This window comes from Myotis nattereri (assembly GCF_964212035.1).
Source record: "Myotis nattereri genome assembly, chromosome: 1".
In the NCBI taxonomy this organism is placed as follows: Eukaryota; Metazoa; Chordata; class Mammalia; order Chiroptera; family Vespertilionidae; genus Myotis; species Myotis nattereri.
Window position 1 is genome coordinate 125,891,756 of NC_138075.1, and position 20,773 is coordinate 125,912,528.

The 20,773-nt window shown below is 40.9% G+C and overlaps 1 protein-coding gene across 1 annotated transcript in view; it reads right to left on the bottom strand.

Moving 5' to 3' along the window:
• The window catches only part of MIA2 (MIA SH3 domain ER export factor 2), a 120,762-nt gene that overhangs the window by 31,251 nt on the left and 68,738 nt on the right, over positions 1-20,773 (bottom strand). The window contains 4 exon segments of the mRNA XM_081096407.1: positions 7,702-7,737; positions 8,423-8,483; positions 9,645-9,746; positions 20,007-20,145. Of these exon segments, the coding sequence (XP_080952533.1) occupies positions 7,702-7,737; positions 8,423-8,483; positions 9,645-9,746; positions 20,007-20,145 (338 nt within the window).

Consider the following 20,773-nt stretch of genomic DNA (forward strand, 5'->3'; position numbering starts at 1 on the left):
AATGGAGAACCAAAATTAATTCTCAATGTTTCGTACATAGTAGAAAATATTTACCCACAAGATAAGGTACAAAAAATGCAAAGTTAATAAGTCAAAAGTAAGTTCTATGATTATAGTTTAGTATGTATTAATGATATACCTACAACAACAAAATAGAAAAATTGATGGCAAGTGAATACAGACTTTTGAAAAGCTTATATCCAATGGTTATATAAAACTATAATTTCAGTAAATGACCACAGTGTATTCTAAAATATTGCACTCAGATATTGAATATTTACAATAGACAAAAAGCATTCAATTAGGCACAAGTGTTAAAGAAAAAGAAACAATACCTAGATCTTGAGAAGCTTAAATCTGTGGTAAAGACGAATATGAATGAGCATGGAACCCTGGCTCAATTGGTTAGAGCATCATCCCGTTCACCAAAAAGACTACAGGTACAATTCCCAGTCAGGGCACATACCTAGGTGGCAGGTTCAATCCCCATTAGAGTAGTACAGGAGGCAACTGATCAACATTTCTTTCACATTGCTATGTCTCTCTCTCTCTTTCTCTCTCTTCCTTCCTCTTTCTCTAAAAATCAATTTAAAAAACATGTCCCTGGATGAGAATTAAAAAATAAATTTTTTTAAATGAGTATGGTACTTGTCATAAGACACAAAAAGCAAAGTACTCTGTGAGTCCAAAAGAAGAAAAGATTAAATTTAACAGGACAGAGCAAATAAATGCTCAATAGATAAAGTAATATCTGAAATTATGAAATTATTTATAACACTAGAAAATACAAAAAACTAAATGTTTATCAAAGAGGAAAGGTTTATATAAATTATGAAACATTTATAGAAAAATATCTATGATATATTAAGAAAACAGGTTATAAAACAATATGTAACATAATTTCATTTTTTAAAACACATATATAGGTTATCCCCAAAAATGTATACATACATTTCAAATAATTATAAAGGCAGAGTTTATTAAAATACATTGCATTTTCAAAATTGAGCTATCAGCTGTTAAAGTATATACAATTTTGGAGGAGACACCCAGTATGTGCTTTCATGTCTAAATGTATTTTAGAAAGCATGGAATAAGGGTAAAGAGGGGATAAATGATGATGGAAGGAGACTTGTCTTAGAGTGGTGAACACACAATACCCTATACAGATGATTTATTATAGAACTAGAGGCCGGGTCCCTCAGCCTGGCCTGAGCCCTCTCGCAATCCGGGACCCCGTGGGGGATGTCAGACTGCCGGTTTTGGCCCGATCCCCACAGGCCAGACCAAGGAACCCCACTGGTGCACATATCCATGCACCGGGCCAGTTCAGCCTGATCCCCACAAGCCAGGCCGAGGGACCCCAATGGTGCACAGGGCCTCTAGTATGCATATAAGATCTTTGGTTAATCTCTTCCTTCCCTCTCCCCTCCCCACTTCCCTCTGAGATTCGTCAGTCTGTTCCATGTTTCCATGCCTGAACATTGAGCATCTTCCCCTGGTGGTCAGTACGCATCATAGCTACTGGTCAAACGGTCAAATGGTTGCTTAGGCTTCTATAATCTATATAATTTTATTAACCAACTAGTGGCCTGGTAGACAGATTCATGCACATTGAAAGGAAATTAATTAGAAGAAATATTTTAATATCGCTATTCACCCTTTCTCATAATTCACAATCGACAATGACAGATCGAAACACACGTGTGCAGTTGGCACCAGTGAGAGTTTTATATGTATCACACATGTGTGAGTCAACTTAGCCTTTTATAACCTATATACTAGAGGCCTGGTGCATGAAATTCGTGCACTGGGGAGGGGGGTTGTCCCTTAGCCCGGCCTGCACCCTCTCCAATCTGGGAACCCTTAGGGGATGTCTGACTGCAAGTTTTATAACTGTCGATTATAAACTGACAGTCAGACATCCCTCTCACAATCCGGAACTGCTGGCTCCTAACCGCTCGCCTGCCTGCATGCATGATTGCCCCTAACTGCTTCTGCCTGCCAGCCTGATCACCTCCTAATCGCTCCCCTGCTGGCTTGATTGACGCCTAACTGCTCCCCTGCCAGCCTGATCACCCCCAACTGCCCTCCCCTGCCAGCCATCTTGTGGTGGCCACCTTGTGATGACATGAGGGCGTTGTGTGAGGGTGCGAGGACCACCTAGGCTTTTATTAGTATAGATCAGTGGTTGGCTAACTCATTAGTCAACAGAGCCAAATATCAACAGTACAATTGAAATTTCTTTTGGGAGCCAAATTTTTTAAACTTAAACTACATTGGTAGGTACATTGTTATTAACTTAATTAGGGTACTCCTAAGCTGGCCTTTGCTAAAAACGTCCTCAATCTGATTGAGGTACGTTCGCTGAGGTCGACCCCTTCCAACTCTCCCATCCACACTCGTCTTGTATACTTGTTTCGTCTATCTCCTCTCCAAAAACCAACTTCTGCGCATGGGCCACGAAGTTTCAATCACACTGTAGTGAGCGCCCGCACGTGGTATTTTGTGGAAGAGCCACACTCAAGGGGCCAAAGAGCCGCATGTGGCTCGAGAGCCGCCATTTGCCAACCACTGGTATCTACACTAATAAAAGACAAAGATGCTAATTGACCATACCTTCACTACGCCCACCAGCCAATCAGAGCGACTGTATGCAAATTAACACACCCAAAATGGTGGTTAATTTGCATATACCAGCTGGGAGCGAAGACTGAAAACAATGTGGAAGCCAAGCGCTACAGAAGGGAGCGAAGTAGAGGCGGCGGAGACAGAAACAGAGCCAACGCGGCGGAGCGGGAGGCGGGAGGGAAACCAGCCGCGCGGCGGAGCGGGAGGGAAAATACACAGCCGGACGGCAGAGGCAGGCAGGGGCGGGAGCCAGGAGGGACCGGGTGGTGTGGGCGTCTGCTACACATGACCCGAGAGCCGTGGACTGCACAACCCTCCGCAGCCTGCGGCATTCTCAGTACGCAACTTATAATCTTCAGAGCTGCTTCTCTCTCCCTCCCCCTCTCTCTCTCTCTCCCTCTCTCTCTCTCTCTCTCTCTCTCTCTATATATATATATATATATACATATATATATATATATATATATATATATTATTGATTTCAGAGCAGAAGGAAGAAGAGACAGAAACATCAATGATGAGAGGGAACCATCGATTGGCTGCCTTCTATACGCCCCCCAACCAGGGATCGAGCCCGCAACTTGGGCACATGCCCTTGACCGGAATCGAACCCGGGACCCCTGAGTCCACAGACCGACGCTCCATCCACTGAGCCAAACCAGCCAGGGCAGAGCTGCTTCTTTTTATTTAAGTTTCACTAACTACTCCAGGAGAGTGGGTAGCACCATTACGGAGGGCAGGCCAGGCACACCTGCCCGAGGCCAAGGGGCAGCCTTGGGCTCCCAGAGATACAGCAAAGAAATGGGCGAGGCTGAGTCAGAGAAACCGAATCCAAAACTTGAAAGAAAGCAGGAGGCAGTGAGGGGGAGAGGGTGACAGCTGCGCAGGGGCCTAGAAAAGCTGTTGGGTAGGGGCAGCCAAGGAGCCCGGTGCCTCTCCCACAGGACAGGCTCCACACGTCCTTCCCTCCTCCTCCCCATGACCCATCATCCCAGCTCTCCTCCAAGGCCCTGCCTGGGCCCTCCCTGTACAGCCCCGCCCCACCCTGCATAGAGGAGAAAGGGGAAGGCTGCAGATAGGAGGTCGCAGGAGGAGGGGGCAGAGCAGGGCCCACCAAGTTAGATGGAGGGGAGGGAGGGAGAGACCCCACAGGACTGGGGACAGAGATGGGCGGGGGAAGGCGGGCCGTGCGGAAGCATCGCCCTTGGTTGACGTAGAAATCCTGACCCATTTTACAGACTCCAGGAGTATGTGTGTGTTGGGGGGAGCGGGGGGCGGGCAGACAAAGACAAAAGAGGGTGTGAGGGGACTAGATGGATGGAGAGCAGCGACATATGATTCATGGCCTGTTTATTTTTATTTCTGTTAATATATTTTTACTGATTTCAGAGAGGAAGGCAGAGGGAGAGATAGAAACATCAATGATGAGAGAGAATTGATCTGCTGCCTCCTGCACGCCCCCTACTGGTGATTGAGCCCATAACCCAGGAATGTGCCCTTGACCAGAATCAAATCCAGAACCCTTCAGTCCACAGGCTGTGGCTCTACCCACTGACCAAACCATCTAGGGCAGCGGTTCTCAAGTTGTGGGTCGCGACCCCTTTGGAGGTCAAACGACCCTTTCACAGGAGTCGCCTAAGACCATCCTGCATATCAGATATTTACATTACGATCCATAACAGTAGCAACATTACAGTTATGAACTAGCAACGAAAATAATTTTATGGTTGGGTCACAACATGAGGAACTGTATTTAAAGGGCCAGAAGGTTGAGAACCACTGATCTAGGGTGACCCATGGCCCATTTAAAACCACTGCAGTAGGCGTAGCAGGGGTCTTACCATGATGGTGTTACCTGATAACAAGGGTGTCTCTCCTTATGTTGGGGTAATCAGAACTGCAGCGAAGTAAAGACACACCCATGGAGCCTGCAAAGGGTTTCCATGCACACGATGCAATTTACTTCGGGTGGCAGCTGAAGAGGGTGAGCACAGTCTTGGAAGGACATGAGGTCTCCAAGACCAGGGGCTGGAGGGAAAGTGTGTGCCAAGCATTGCATGTCATGAGTTACAATCTATATATATAAAAGCCTAATATGCTAAGTGTCCGACCAAGCGGTCGACCGACCGGTCGCTATGATGAGCACTGACCACCAGGGGGCAGATGGTTAGCTTGCTGCTGAGGTCCGGCCAATCAGGACTGGGCGAGACAGGGCTGGACACACTCTTGAGCTCTCCCGCAGAAACATCAATGATGAGAGAGAATTGATCTGCTGAACATAGCTACCCACGGCCCCTCCCTGGCCACCAGCCCCAACTGGCCCCAATCAGGACTGGGCAAGATGGCCCTCATGGGTCCCAATCGCTGACCAGGTGGAGGGACCCCACCCGTGCAAAAAATTCATGCACCAGGCCTCTAATATACAGAAGTTGCTTAATTAGACCTGCTTTCTGATTTAGCTAAACTTTTTCCAGCCTAATGAAGCACCCCAACTTCTCTTTCAGGTAACTGTCAGCAACACAGCAGTAAATATCAACATGAAACAGATTATTATTGTAGATCACGCAGGGAGAATAAAGGGTAAAATATTTAACTGCAGCAGTGTTTGACTATATTTTGCACAGTGAGAAAACCTGAAGTCATTTTCAAGGTCCACCATTTCTTACTTCTTTTCAGTTGGGTCAAGTTTCTAAACTTTCTAAATCTCCATTTTCCAGCTAATGAAAAGAATATAGGATTCCACTGAGTCTCCTATATACCTACTCCAGGACTTCTGTGAGGATCAAATGAGATGAGGCATGGGAAAACAGTTCACAGACATTGGTTAAAGCAGTGGTTCTCAACCTTCCTAAGACCGCGACCCTTTAATACAGTTCCTCATGTTGTGGTGACCCCCAACCATAAAATTATTTTTGTTGCTACTTCATAACTGTAATTGTGCTACTGTTATGAATCGTAATGTAAATATCTGATATGCAGGATGTATTTTCATTGTTACAAATTGAACATAATTAAAGCATAGTGATTAATCACAAAAACAGTATGTAATTATATATGTGTTTTCCGATGATCTTAGGCGACCCCTGTGAAAGGGTCGTTCAACCCCCAAAGGGGTCGCGACCCACAGATTGAGAACCGCTGGGTTAAAGTATTAAATGTTTGCACCTGGCTATAAAGCAAGACATGTTCCTGGGCTGAAGAAACTGCAAGGATGCTAGCTGTCACTAGGGAGAGGAAGCTAGCTGTTGCTACATGACATCATTACCCAGTGCCCTCAGCCACCATTTCCGGGCTAGGCTGGGCTGTGGGCCGCATTTTACACCATGGGGTCTCGGCAGCCTCAGCTGTGATTTGGTGGGGTGTTGCTCCGGGGTGGTGGCAGGGCCTATGTCCCACTTGGGGGAAGCTGAGTGTTGCTTTGTGGGTGCCAGGTCCATGGTGCCAGTGCGTGTCATGGAAGCTCCTGCATTTCATAGCAACCGGTCGGACACTGAGCACATTAGCCTTATATATAGACGTCACCCAATAAATTCAATAAAATAAAAACTAAAATGTATGAGATAATATGGGATAAATTAAAGAAATACTGCTGATTACTTCATTCTACCTTTCTATATGGTTTGAACTTTTATTTAATGAATATATATATATATACATATATACATATATATACACACACATATGTGTGTGTGTGCATATATGTACATATATATTCATTATATATACACACACACACACACTAGAGGCCCGATGCATGGATTCGTGCACCAGTGGGTTCCTGAGCCTGGCCTGCACCCTCTCGCAATCCGGGACCCCTCAGGGAATGTCAGACTGCCAGTTTCAGCCCGATCCAACAGGCCAGGGGGATCGGGATGAAACCAGCAGTCCAACGCCGCCTGCCACTCCTTCCTGCCACTCCCACTCACTCTGGCCTGCTGCGCCTGCCACAGGCTCACACCCAGTCAGTTCTGATTGGGAGAGGCTCATGCCGTGGCAGCAGCACTTGCCAGCCATGAAACCTGTGTCTGAGCTGAGCACCAGGGGGAATCCGCTCCTGCGTTGAGCATCTGCCCACTGGTGGTCAATGCGCATCATAGCTACCAGTCAGACAGACACTTAGCATATTAGCCATACACACACACACACACACACACACACACACACTAGAGGCCCGTGCATAGGTAGGGTTCTTAGGCCTTGCCGGCGATCACGGCTGATCGGTGGGACAACCAGCGGGACGAATGGGGGCCCCTGCTGGCACCCACCTTGGGTGGCCTGGGGCCTGCAGGCTGGGGGCAGCTCCTGCGTTAAGTGTCTGCCCCCTGGTGTTCAGTGCGTGTCATAGCATTCTGCCGTTCGGTCAATTTGCATATTAGGCTTTTATTATATAGGATAGATTACAGTAACTCTTTGAAATTGGTACTAATAATAATACCAACCAAGACAGTGAGTCCAAACCCCATGTATTCACCCACTGTGCAAACTGCTCTCCTTGAAGACTCCTAGGGACACATCCTCTAACTCTTACAGGGATAATTCTTATAATTACTTAAAGTCTGCATCCTTGTGATTTCCTCACACAGTTCCTCTGGAGGACTGACATCACATTTCTTATGATGATCTTTTTCTTACTGTGTATCAAGTAATTCACCACTGAGAATCAGTTACTAGAATTTTTAGATTTTTAGAACGTTTAGAACTAAAAAAGGCTTTAGGTACAACTTGGTACCACTGTTTTATGGAAGAGTAATCAGGCCCTGAGAATTTTAAGTAATTTGTCCACAGTAATTAGTGGCAATCCAGTGCCCTGAAACAATGAAGTCATGAAGATTACATCACCTTCCCCAGAGAGAGTATAAACTCCCTGCAAAGAAACAATGTGCTGAAAATAGAGAAGGAAAAATCAGATTTTGTGAATAACTGTGCCATAACAAAGTATTAGTTCATAAGGAACATAAAGAAAATTATTTTTTAAAATACTATCTTTATTTTTAGTTCCTTTTATACTGCTCTTTTAAATTAGGAAAAAGAACAATTTGATAAAAGAACCTAAGAGAATTTAATACTTACCCAATTGTCATGTGCTTTTTTCTCATGAGAAATAATCTGAAAAAGAAAATCATCATAATACTACTGATAACTACTTTCCTTATATAAAAAACATTCACATCTACCACTATGATTTAGCACACAACTCATAAACTCAAAAATAACTCAAGCATCTCAGAAAAGTCAGTAACATATTAAAGCAAATTTTCATATACATATGCTCTACTCTACTCGTAAAACAAAACTGAATGTAATGACAACTGAACTCTGTCTAGTATATTTCTATTTTATGCAGTAATTAACTACAATATGAGTTGCCAATTAAGAGACACTAGCTGGACTAAATATAAAACCCTAAAGCTCAGATACAGGGTAGGGCAAAAATAGGTTTACAGTTGTAAGTACACAAAATAGTTAATAAATCTACTGTAATAATCATAACCTGCATGTCTTCTTCCATACAAACACCTATAAGCCTACTTTTGCCTCACCCTGTATGTTATTTGTTTATGCAATTCATATTCCCAAAGCAGCAGAAGACATGGCAACTTCAACAAGATCTCTTTTCCCAGAATCTCTGGCTCCCTAGGAATGTTCCACAGCCAAATGTAAAACTTTAAGAAAGGCATACAACTAGTCAAGTAACTATATTCCTCATGAAAATAGATATAAATTCAAACAAATCAGAACTGTTTTAAGTTACACACACACACACACATACACCACACACACACACACATACCTGCCCCTGATAAGAACGAATGGTTCTCTCCAATTCTTCTTCAAGATCTTTGGTTCGCTTTCTACAGGGAAGAAATAATCATTCTACTATTAACATATACTAAGAAATGATAGAACACATGCTCTACTGGAAATATTAATTAAAACACCCAGAATGCTTTTTTTCATGTAAAAAGAAAGAGTTCAGAACTCCACATGTTAACCACCTTTAAGAAGTTCTAAAGTATGTTTGTTCCTGATATAATTTTAAAATTAATATTTAAGAATGCTACTACTTGGGTTTACCCAAACCAAAGGTCTTGAAAAGATTTGTAGGGTACATTGGTTGATTCATTTTTATTTTTAAGAGGTATGATCTTAGAAGATTTACTCAGATGTCTTTAATCTTAATAGAACTGTAGAAAATTAATGATCTATGTGAAATATAAGACTAACAAGATAATTCCTTCTTTTGGATAAGACTCAGCTTAAACTCCCTAATGGAAGTTTCATAACTATCTGGTATACTGCTGATAGACTTATCATCTTACAAACACTTTTTCAGAACTTTACTTGTGGCATAACTTCTTTTTGTGGCATAATTCTTAAATTCATTAATACTGTATACATTCTTCCACATTTGTACCAAAGAGGGAAGACTTTTTTAAATTAATGGCCATTCACAATTTTCTTGACATTAAAATACAATAGGGTTGCCCATGTTCAAATATAATTAATGAGAGACTTAAAATCTCACATCCTGAAAGAAAAGCATTTTTCCTTTTTAAAATTTCTGTGTAATTGTATTACAGCAACACATCTAAGTGAAAATCAGGAAACAAAAATACATTAATTTTTTGTTGTTATTGCTATGTTATTTTTTCTGATATTGGGCTTTTGGATACCCTCCCCACCCCAAAAAGAAAGGAGTAAGCCCAGATGAGGTAGCTCAGTGGTTGAGTGTCGACCCATGAACTAAGAGGTCACCAGCTCAATTCCTGGTCAGGACACATGCCCAGATTGCGGGCTCAATTCCCAGTAGGGGGCGTGCAGGAGACAGCCGATCACCATTTCTCTCATTGTTTCTACCTCTCTATCTCTCCCACTTCCCCTCTCTCTAAAATCAATGAAAAGGAAGGGGAAGGGGTAGGGGAAAGGAAAGGGGAAGGGGAAGGGGGAAGGGGAAGGGGAAAGGAAAGGGGAAGGGGAAGGGGAAAAGGAGAGAGGTACAATATATTTAATACCTATAGGTCTCCAGCTCTTCAGCTGCATGGCTGATCTTTTCATCTGCTTTAGAAAGTTTTTCCTCTTTCTCTAACCGGTAATTTTCTTCTACTGTTAATTTCCTTAAAACAAAAGGTGTTTTATTTCTTTTATTATATGTCATAAAATAACCAATCTTATCTCTTTAATTGTGTCACAACTGGTGCTTCCCATAAAGCAATTTGCATAATACCACTAAGAACATCACATGCAAGAAAAACAAAGTACCTGTGTAAGTATTTCTGGCATGGAATTTAATATTACAAACTCAAGTTATAAAGCTTCGTCTAATAACAGTACTATTAATATAAAAGTTTCAAGAGTTTTCTATAAGAACTAGAGGCCCGGTGCATGAAAATTCCTGCACCCGGGGGTCCCTCAGCCCAGCCTGCACCCTTTCACAGTCTGGGACCCTTGGGGGATGCCCACCTGCTGGCTTAGGCCTGCTCCCTGAGAACAGATGATCTAAAAGAAATAATCACATCCTTGGATAAAGATTTTTTAAAAAGGTAATGGTCGCATGAAAATTCATTGCTGGTGGGGCTAAGGGGACTGTGGGACTTCAGCGGCAGATGCGCAGTGCGGCTGGGCCCAGCTGCACCGTGCACCTGTCACCCCTCCCTCACCCCATGGGGCTGAGGGGACTGGGCGTCGCCATCTTGTGGCTGTGAGCATCACCATCTTGTGAGGGTGTGGCAGTCAATTAGCATGTTAACTCTTTATTATATAGGATTCATCATAAAATTAAGATTATCAAAAATAAATATTAATAAAAATTATCATGACTATGTTATTTATGACAACTTCTTATATAAAGAAACATTATATTTATTAGACAAGAAGTCACCAACTAATGAACTGTTTCAATAATTTTTAAGTTGGTTGTTAAGTTGTAAAATATTGATTCGTCTTCCAGGCCAACTCACCAAAAAAAAAAAAAAAAAAAAAGCACAAGAAACTAAGTAACTGAACCAAGGCATAGAGCTAGCAAGTAGTAGTTCCATTATACTAAATCACCCAAGTTGTTTCACATGGTATCAGTAATAACATTGGTCCCTCAAGAAATAGTGAACATCACAAGAAAACACATTTCGCATCCTAACTATGAATGTCTCCCCTTCTTCATGAACTTTGGGGAGGCACATGATAAAAAAATGAAAAAAATTCTATAAGGCAGCCATAAATGTTTTATATTCTACACACTATATTACCTATTGCTTAGGAAGCACTCCCTACCCAAGTCAATGGTTTCACCGGTGTTAAGAAAATAAAAGTCATTGCCTTAGGAAAAGCATAAAGTGTAATTGGTTTAAAGCTTTGGCCAGTATTCTCAGTGGTTAGAGCATGGGCCCACACACCCAATGGTCAAGGGTTCAACTCCGGTCAAAGGTACATACTTGGGTTGCAGATTGGATCCCCGACCACGGTCAGGGTATGTGTGGGGGGCAACCAGTCGATGTGTCTCTGTCACATCCATGTTTCTTTTTCTCTCCCTCCCTTCCACTCTCTCTAAAAATTGATGGAAAAAATATCCTCAGGTGAGGATTTAAAAAAAAAAAAGGCCTGGCCACTGTAGCTCAGTGGCTGACAGTCTACCTATAAATCAGGAGGTCACGACTCGATTCCCAGTCAGGGCTCATGCCCAGGTTGTGGGCTCAATCCCCAGTACGGGGTGTGCAGGAAGCAGCCAATCAATGATTCTCTCATCACTGATGTTTCTGTCTCTCGCTCCCCATCCCTTCCTCTCTCTGAAATCAATTAAAAAAAAAATATATATATATATATATATGCTTTTACAGGATGCAGATTAAAAATGGCCAGAAATTCTTTGACACCCCTCCCACTGAGAGGTAGTCTGTGAACCTTCCCCTTGAATTTGGGTGGGCTTATTAATAATGAAAAAATTACAATGTGAAAGGAAACACAACAATATAACCAAAAAACAATCACATTTTCACATATTAAAGCAACACATCAAGCTTCTATGCTATTTCACTTCTCTTCAATACTATATTTTTGAAAAGTGGTAGCAATGTAATGTATCAGTAGTAAAAAACATCAATCCAAGATTTAGAAAATGACTCAATTACACTGTATACAGGCAAAATTTTTACATTAACATTTTATTAGTACTATCAACTGTTCATATTCTCCTCTGAAGAACAACTAGTGTCGGGATTGATACAACAAGAGGATATAACCCTGATAAACATATATGCACCCAATGCAGGAGCACCCAAATACATAAAAAAAACTCCTAGAAGAGATTGACAACAATACAATCATAGTAGGGGACTTTAATACACCACTGACATCACTGGATAAATCCTCTAGACAAAAAATCAGCAAAGAAACAGCAATCCTAAATGACTCACTAGATCAGATGGACTTAATTGACATCTTTAGAACATTTCATCCCAAAGCCACGGAATATACGTTCTTCTCAAATGCACATGGGACATTTTCAAAAATAGACCACATATTGGGTAACAAGCAAAGTCTCCCCAAATTCAAGAAGATTGATATCATACCAAGCATCTTCTCAGATGACAATGGCATAATATTAGAAATAAACTACAATAAAAACAACCCCAAATACTCAAACACTTGGAAGCTGAATAGCACGTTATTAAATATTGATTGCATTACCAATGAGATCAAAGAAAAAATTAAAAAGATCCTGGAAACTAATGACAATGAAAACACAACAATCCAAAACCTATGGGACACAATGAAAGCAGTCCTGAGAGGGAAGTTTATAGCTCTACAGGCCACCCTCAAAAAAACAAGAAAAAATGGTAGTAAATCATATAAATCTACATCTCAAAGAATTAGAAAGAGAGCAACAAGAAAAGCCCAGAGTGAGCAGAAGGAAGGAGATAATAAAGATTAGAGCAGAAATAAATGACATAGAGACCAAAAGAACAATAAAGAAAATCAATGAAACAAAGAGCTGGTTCTTTGAAAGGATAAACAAGATTGACAAACCTCTAGCCAGACTCACCAAGAAGCAAAGAGAGAGGACCCAAATAAACAAAATCAGAAATGATAGAGGCGAAATAACAACAGACCCCACAGAAATACAAAGGATTGTTAAAAAATACTATGGACAACTCTACTCCAACAAACTAGACAACCTGGAGGAAATGGACATATTCCAAGAAAAATACAACATTCCAAAACTCAATCAGGAAGAATTTAAAAATCTCAATAGACCAATAACTATGGAAGAAATTGAAGCAGTCATCAAAAAGCTTCCAGCAAACAAAAGCCCGGGGCCAGACGGCTTCACGGGGGAGTTTTACCAAACATTCAAGGAAGAACTAAAGCCTATCCTCCTCAGACTACTACAAAAAATCCAAGAGGAAGGAACACTTCCAAGCTCATTCTATGAAGCCAGCATCACCCTCATACCAAAACCAGGTAAAGACAATACAATGAAAGAGAATTACATGTCAATATCCCTCATGAACATAGATGCCAAAATTCTCAACAAAATCTTAGCAAATCGGATCCAGCAGTACATCAGAAAGATCATACACCATGACCAAGTAGGATTTATCCCAGGGATACAAGGATGGTATAAAATCCGCAAATCAATAAACGTGATACATCACATAAACAAATTGAGAGAGAAAAACCACATAGTCATATCAATTGATGCAGAAAAAGCATTTGACAAAATCCAGCACCCATTTCTGATAAAAACTCTCAGAGAGGTGGGAATAGACAGATCATACATCAACATAATAAAAGCCATATATGACAAACCCACAGCCAATATCATACTCAATGGGCAAAAACTAAAACCATTTCCCCTAAGAACAGGAACAAGACAGGGATGCCCACTGTCACCACTCCTATTCGACGTAGTTCTGGAAGTATTAGCCATTGCAATTAGACAAGAAAAAGAAATAAAAGGCATCCAAATTGGAAAAGAAGAAGTAAAACTGCCCTTATTCGCAGATGACATGATATTATACATAAAAAACCCTATAGACTCCATCAAAAAACTATTAGACTTAATAAATGAATTTGGCAATGTAGCAGGATACAAAATTAACGCCAAGAAATCTATGGCATTTCTATACACCTATAGTGAACTTACAGAAAGAGAGACTAAAAAAGAAATCCCATTTACCATCTCACCAAAAAAATTAAAATACCTAGGAATAAACTTAACTAAAGAGGTAAAAGACCTCTACTCAGAAAACTACAGGACGTTGGAAAAAGAGATAGATGAAGACATAAACAGATGGAAGAACATACCATGTTCTTGGATTGGTAGAATCAACATCATTAAAATGTCCATACTACCCAAAGCAATTTATAAATTTGACGCACTTCCGCATTAAAATACCAACGGCATATTTCACAGACCTAGAACAAACTCTCCAAAAATTCGTCTGGAATAAAAAACGACCCCGAATAGGTGCAACGATCCTGAGAAAGAAGAACAAAGTAGGTGGGATCTCAATACCAGATATCAAGCTGTATTACAAAGCCTGTTCTCAAAACTGCCTGGTACTGGCACAAGAACAGACATATAGATCAATGGAATAGAATAGAGAGCCCAGAAATCGACCGGAAAGAATATGCTCAATTAATATTTGACAAAGAAGACAAGAACATACAATGGAGTCAAGACAGTCCCTTCAATAAATAGTGTTGGGAAAATTGGATAAATACATGCAAAAAAATGAAACTAGACCACCAACTTACACCATACACAAAAATAAACTCAAAATGGATAAAGGACTTAAATGTAAGATGGGAAACCATAAAAATACTAGAGGAATCCAAAGGCAACAAAATCTCAGACATATGCCGAAGCAATTTCTTCACCGATACAGCTCCTAGGGCATTGGAAACTAAAGAGAAAATAAACAAATGGGACTACATCAAGATAAAAAGCTTCTGCACAGCAAAAGAAACCATCGACAAAACAACAAGAAAGCCCACTGCATGGGAGAACATATTTGCCAATGTAATCACCAATAAGGGTTTAATCTCCAAAATTTACAGGGAACTCATACAACCTAACAAAAGGGAGATAAACAATACAATCAAAAACTGGACAAAGGACCTAAATAGACACTTTTCAAAAGAGGACATTCAGAAAGCCAAGAGACATATGAAAACATGCTCAAAGTCACTAATCATCCGAGAGATGCAAATCAAAACAACAATGAGGTGCCATCTCACACCTGTCAGAATGGCTATCATCAACAAATCAACAAACAACAAGTGCTGGAGAGGATGTGGAGTAAAAGGAACACTCGTGCACTGCTGGTGGGAATGCAGACTGGTGCAGCCACTATGGAAGACAGTATGGAGTTTCCTCAAAAAGTTAAAAATGGAATTCCCATTTGACCCAGTGATCCCACTGCTAGGAATATATCCCAAGAAAACAGAAACACCAATAGAAAAGGATATATGCACCCCTATGTTCATAGCAGCACAATTCACCACAGCTAAGATCTGGAAACAGTCTAAGTGCCCATCAGCAGATGAATGGATTAGAAAACTGTGGTACATCTACACGATAGAATACTATGCTGCTGTAAGGAATTCTTACCATTTGCAACAGCATGGATGGAACTGGACAGCATTATGCTAAGTGAAATAAGCCAGTGAATGAAAGAAAAATACCACATGATCACACTCATTTATGGATAATAAACACCATTATAAACTGATGAGCAAAAATAGATACAGAGGCAGAGCAGCATCGAACAGACTGTCAAACTACAGCGGGAAGGCTGGGAAGGGTTGGGGGGTGGGAAGAGGGGGTAAGAGATCAACCAAAGGACTTATATGCATGCATATAAGCATAACCAATGGACACAAGACACTGAGGGGTAGGGGAGCCCAGGGGAATGTCAAGGGGAGAAAACAAAAAAAAGGAGACCTATGTAATACTCTTTGTAATACTTTAAGCAATAAAAAATAAATAAAAAATTTTAAAAAAGAACAACTAGTGTCATAATTCATTGAATTTGAGTAGTGAATATATTAATTTAAATGTAAGAATAAAATATACAATATTTTGGGAATTCAAAGCATTTCAAACTAATGAATGAAATCACAATATGAACAACACATATACAGCTAGGATTCTATTTAGCTTCCCATTCTTACTTTGAGTATCTACAGAAGTTTTTTCTTTGAAATTTTAAACATTACTCATTAAAATTCTGTATTTTACTGGGACACTGAGAAGCAGGGCCTCCTAGGGTAGGACTGAGGAGCAGCCATAGCTGCCTGCTCCACCCTGTTGACCCCCTGGGACCCCGCCCCACCCAAGCTGTGTGCCAGCTTTTGCATATGAAAGGCCTAGCCCTTTGCAATCTGAAAATTACCTAACCAACTACAGCTGGACAAAGGCCCCACAGCAGCTTGCATTCCTTCACAGCTGAGCTCCTGCTGGGTAGCGTCAGGCAGAGGCTAAATTAGCACCTCCTTAGCGATCCAAGAGCCAGTATACCCAGTGGTCAGAGTGGACCATCCAGATTACAACTCCTCAAATCCATAAGGGACACACTCAGGGGGCAGACTCACTGAGCACCAAAGCCCCATTGAAGCAAGTCTTGCCCCAGAAGGGTGTCTCCAGCACAGAAATTCTCCCACTGCAGAAACAGCTGATTCTCACAGCCAATTGGCCTGGAGGTCAATTCCTCCCAGTGATACCTACAAAAATCAAGGCTTAACTACAACAAGACTGTGCACAAAGCCCACAAGGGGGTACAGCAACAGTGTCCACCTCAGGTAATTGGGGAGGCTGAGCCACTGGGCCCCATAGGACACCTAGCACAGAAAACCACTCTATCAACACAGGGAAGCATAAAAAATGCGGAGAAAAGAAACAGGTCACAAATGACAGAAATGGAGGAAAGCAAACTACTGGATATAGAGTTCAAAACCACACTTTTAAAGTTTTTCAATAATTTTCTAGAAACTGCCGATAAACTTAGTGAGACACTCAAGAAATCTAGTGAGACCACCGATAAATTTAATGAGATCCTCAATAAGTCTAGTGAGACCCTCGAGGTTGTGAAAAAGGACCAACTAGAAATTAAGCATACACTGACTGAAATAAAGAATATACAGAGATCCAACAGCAGTCTAGAGGATCTCAAGAATCAAGTCAAAGATTTGAAATACGAAGAAGCAAAAAACACCCAACCAGAAAAGCAAAAAGTAAAAAGAATAAAAAAATATGAAGATAATGTAAGGAACCTCTGGGACAACTTCAAGCATACCAACATCTGAATTATAGGGGTGTCAGAAGAAGAGAGAGAGCAAGATATTAAAAACCTATTTGAAGAAATAATGACAGAAAACTTCCCCCACCTGGTGAAAGAAATAGACTTACAAGTCCAGGAAGCGCACAGAACCCCAAACAAAAGGAATCCAAAGAGGACCACACCAAGACACATCATAATTAAAATGCCAAGAGCAAAAGACAAAGAGAGAATCTTAAAAGCTGCAAGAGAAAGACAGTCAGTTACCTACCAGGGAGTACCCATACGACTGTCAGCTGATTTCTCAACAGAAACTTTGCAGGCCAGAAGGGAGTGCCAAGAAATATTCAAAGTGATGAATACCAAGAACCTACAACCAAAATTACTTTACCCTGCAAAGCTATCATTCAGAATTGAAGGCCAGATAAAGAGCTTCACAGATAAGAAAAAGCTAAAGGAGTTCATCACCACCAAACCAGTATTATATGAAATGCTGAAAGGTATCCTTTAACAAGAGGAAGAAGAAGAAAAAGGTACAGATACAAATTATGAACAACAAATACACATTTATCAACAAGTGAATCTAAAAATCAAGTGAATAAATAATCTGATGAACAGAATAAACTGGTGATTATAATAGAATCAGGGGCATAGAAAGGGAATGGACTGACTATTCTCGGAGGGGGGAAGGGGTATGGGGGATGCAGGAAGAGACTGGACAAAAATTGTACACCGTTGGATGAGGACAGTTGTGGGGGCGGTAAGGGCAGAGGGTTGGCTGCGAACTGGGTGGAGGGGAGCTATGGGGGGAAAAAAGAGGAACAACTGTAATAATCTGAAAAATAAAGACTTAATTTAAAAATAAATAAATAAATAAATAAATAAATAAATAATAAAAAATAAAAGTACTAGTCAGATTCAGGATACAGGAAAGTTGACAGAATTTGAGGATAGAATAAATATGGGATATAAAAGAGAGAAGTCACCCTGGCTGGTGTGTTAAGAGGTTAGAACCTTGACCCTCGCACTGAAAGATCACAGCTCAATTCCTAGTCAAGGGCACATACCTGAATTACAGGTCTGATCCCTAGTCAGGGCACATGCGGGAAACAACCAATCAATGTGTCTCTCACACATCAATGTTACTGTTTCTCTCTCTCTCTCTCACCCACTCCCTCCTATTCTCTCTAAAAATCTATGGAGTCCAGTCAGCATGGCTCAGTGGTTGAGTGTCAACCTATGAACTGGGAGCTCCCGATTCCGTTCTTGGGCAGGGCACACGCCTGGGTTGTAGACTCAATACCCAGTGTGGAGCGTGCAGGAGGCAGCCGATCAATGATTCTTTCTCATCATTGATCTCTCTCTCTCTCTCTCTCTCTCTCTCTCTCTCTCTCTCTCTCTTCTCTCCCCCCCACCCCCGTTCTCTGAAATCAATAAAAAATATATTTTAAAAAATAAAAATAAAATAAAAATCAATGGAAAAAATATGCTCAAGTGAGGATTAACAAAACAAACCAAAAAAAGAGAGAGAGAAGTCAAGGATGGCTTAATCAGCTGCCATGATCAACTCAGCAAATAACACTGCCATTTATTGAGACAAGGGTCAATTTCACAGGAGCAATTTACACAGGAGAAAGGAATCAGTTTTACATATATCAGAGATGGAATTAACGGATAGAGTGCAATTACTAGCATGTCCACCCAGATTCCCTGACCTAGCTTACAGTATTAGGAACTTCAATTAGCAATAATTTGCTGATTAACTGTAAGAAGTTTAAAAGGATTTTTGTGAACTAGTCTGCAAAGTCCAATATCATTTACACATTTTCTTCCTTTAAGAAAAAGTATTTCAAAATCAAATAACTTTCTTTAAAAATTAATTGATGAGCCCTAGTCAGTTTTCTCAGTGATTAGTGTCAGCCTGCAGACTGAATGGTCACAGGTGAAATTCTAGTCAAGGGCATGTACCTCAGTTGCAGGCTCGTTCCCTGGCCCCAGTCAGGGTGGACGAGGTTAGCAACCAGTTGATGTCTCTCTCTCTCACATCAATGTTTCTCTCTCTGTATCTTTCCCCCTCCCTTCCGTTCTCCCTAAAAACTCAATGAAAAAATATCCTCTGGTGCCCGGCCAGTGTTGCTCAGTGGTTGAGCATCAATCCATGAACCAGAAGTCATGGTTTGATTCCTGGTAGGACACACGCCTGAGTTGCAGGCTCCATCCCCTGGTAAGGGGCATGCAGCTGATTGATGATTCTCTCTCATCATTCATGTTCCTATCTCTCTCTCCCTCTTCCTTCCTCTCTCTGAAATCAGTAAAAATGTATTAAAAAATACATTACTAGAGGCCCGGTGCATTAAAATTCATGCACTGGAGGGGGGGGCCCCTCAGCCCAGCCTGCCCCCACTCATAGTCCAGGAGCCCTCAGGGGCAGGAGGCGACCCGGCGATCAGGGGAAGGCGACGCCCCATCACACCTCTGCTGCTGCCACTGCCATCAGCACAAGCCTCAGCCGGCCCTGGTTACCTGAGCCTCGGGCCGGCCCTGGGCTGCTGGGGGGCTGAGGGGACTGGGTGCCACCATCTTGTGGCTGTGGGCACCACCATCTTTGAGGGCAAGGCAGTCAATTAGCATATTTCCCTCCTTATTGGCTGTGGGTGCCGCCATCTTTGAGGTGGACAGTCAATTAGCATATTCCCTCCTTATTGGCTGTGGGCACACACATGTATCCTCTAGTGAGGATTAATTAAAAAAAAAAATGAATTGATGAAATATAACCCAATCATAAACAGAACTTAGGCTAATCACATAAACTTTACATCAGTGGTTCTCAACCTTCCTAATGCCGCGACCCTTTAATACAGTTCCTCATGTTGTGGTGGCCCCCAAACTCATTGTTACAAATTGAACATAATTAAAACATAGTGATTAATCATAAAAACAATATGTAATTATATATGTGTTTTCCGATGGTCTTAGGCGACCCCTGTGAAAGGGTCGTTCGACACCCAAAGGGGTCACAACCCACAAGTTGAGAACTGCTGCTTTATATGCAATATTTCACTTGCCACTCAATGAGGATATCAACATATATTTTATTACCTATGAAGTGTCATTTCATTTTCTTGATATAGTTCAGTCATTACTTTAAGTTTGTGCTGAAGCTTTTGATTCTCATTTTCAAGATGTTCATTTTCTGGCTGCAAGCATGCTTGTTCAGTCTGAATATTTTTAATACACTCTATGGAAAAATTTAAAAGTCAAAATCAAACGTTTTGAGTTGCATATTAACATTTCATACAGATAAAAATTACCAAAAATAATTAATTACTAATAAACAAAATTCGTTCCAACAACAACAGAAAATCTGTAAGGTATTTTTAAATTTACACCTGTTGACTTAAGCTTTAAACCATTGCCAGGAACAGTCACTTAACAGATAATAATGATGGATATTAACTTTATTAAAATTGGATCATCCCTATTTAAAAAAACACACAATAAACCAATACTTAAATCTTCATTATATCTTTGTACTTCTATTGTAATTATTTATTTGTTTCAAATCCTCTGTATCTTAAATGATTATCAAAGAGGGAAAGCAGTTTAGAAGAAAACCTTCATGTTATGAACAGAGAAAACCAATTGTAGAAATTTATCTCTCATGATCCATTAAAAAAAGAAAGTTACATTTGGAAGGTGGGTACAAGCAGACACAGTTTCCAAATACTAGTTTTAGAAAACAAGATTTGCCAAGCAATTCATTGCATTAAGGAATGTGATAACTGGTGAGTAAATTCCTTGGTATTCTGGCACTTACTGAATAGTTCCACACTGAGAGTCTGTTAATACTGTATACTGAAATGCAG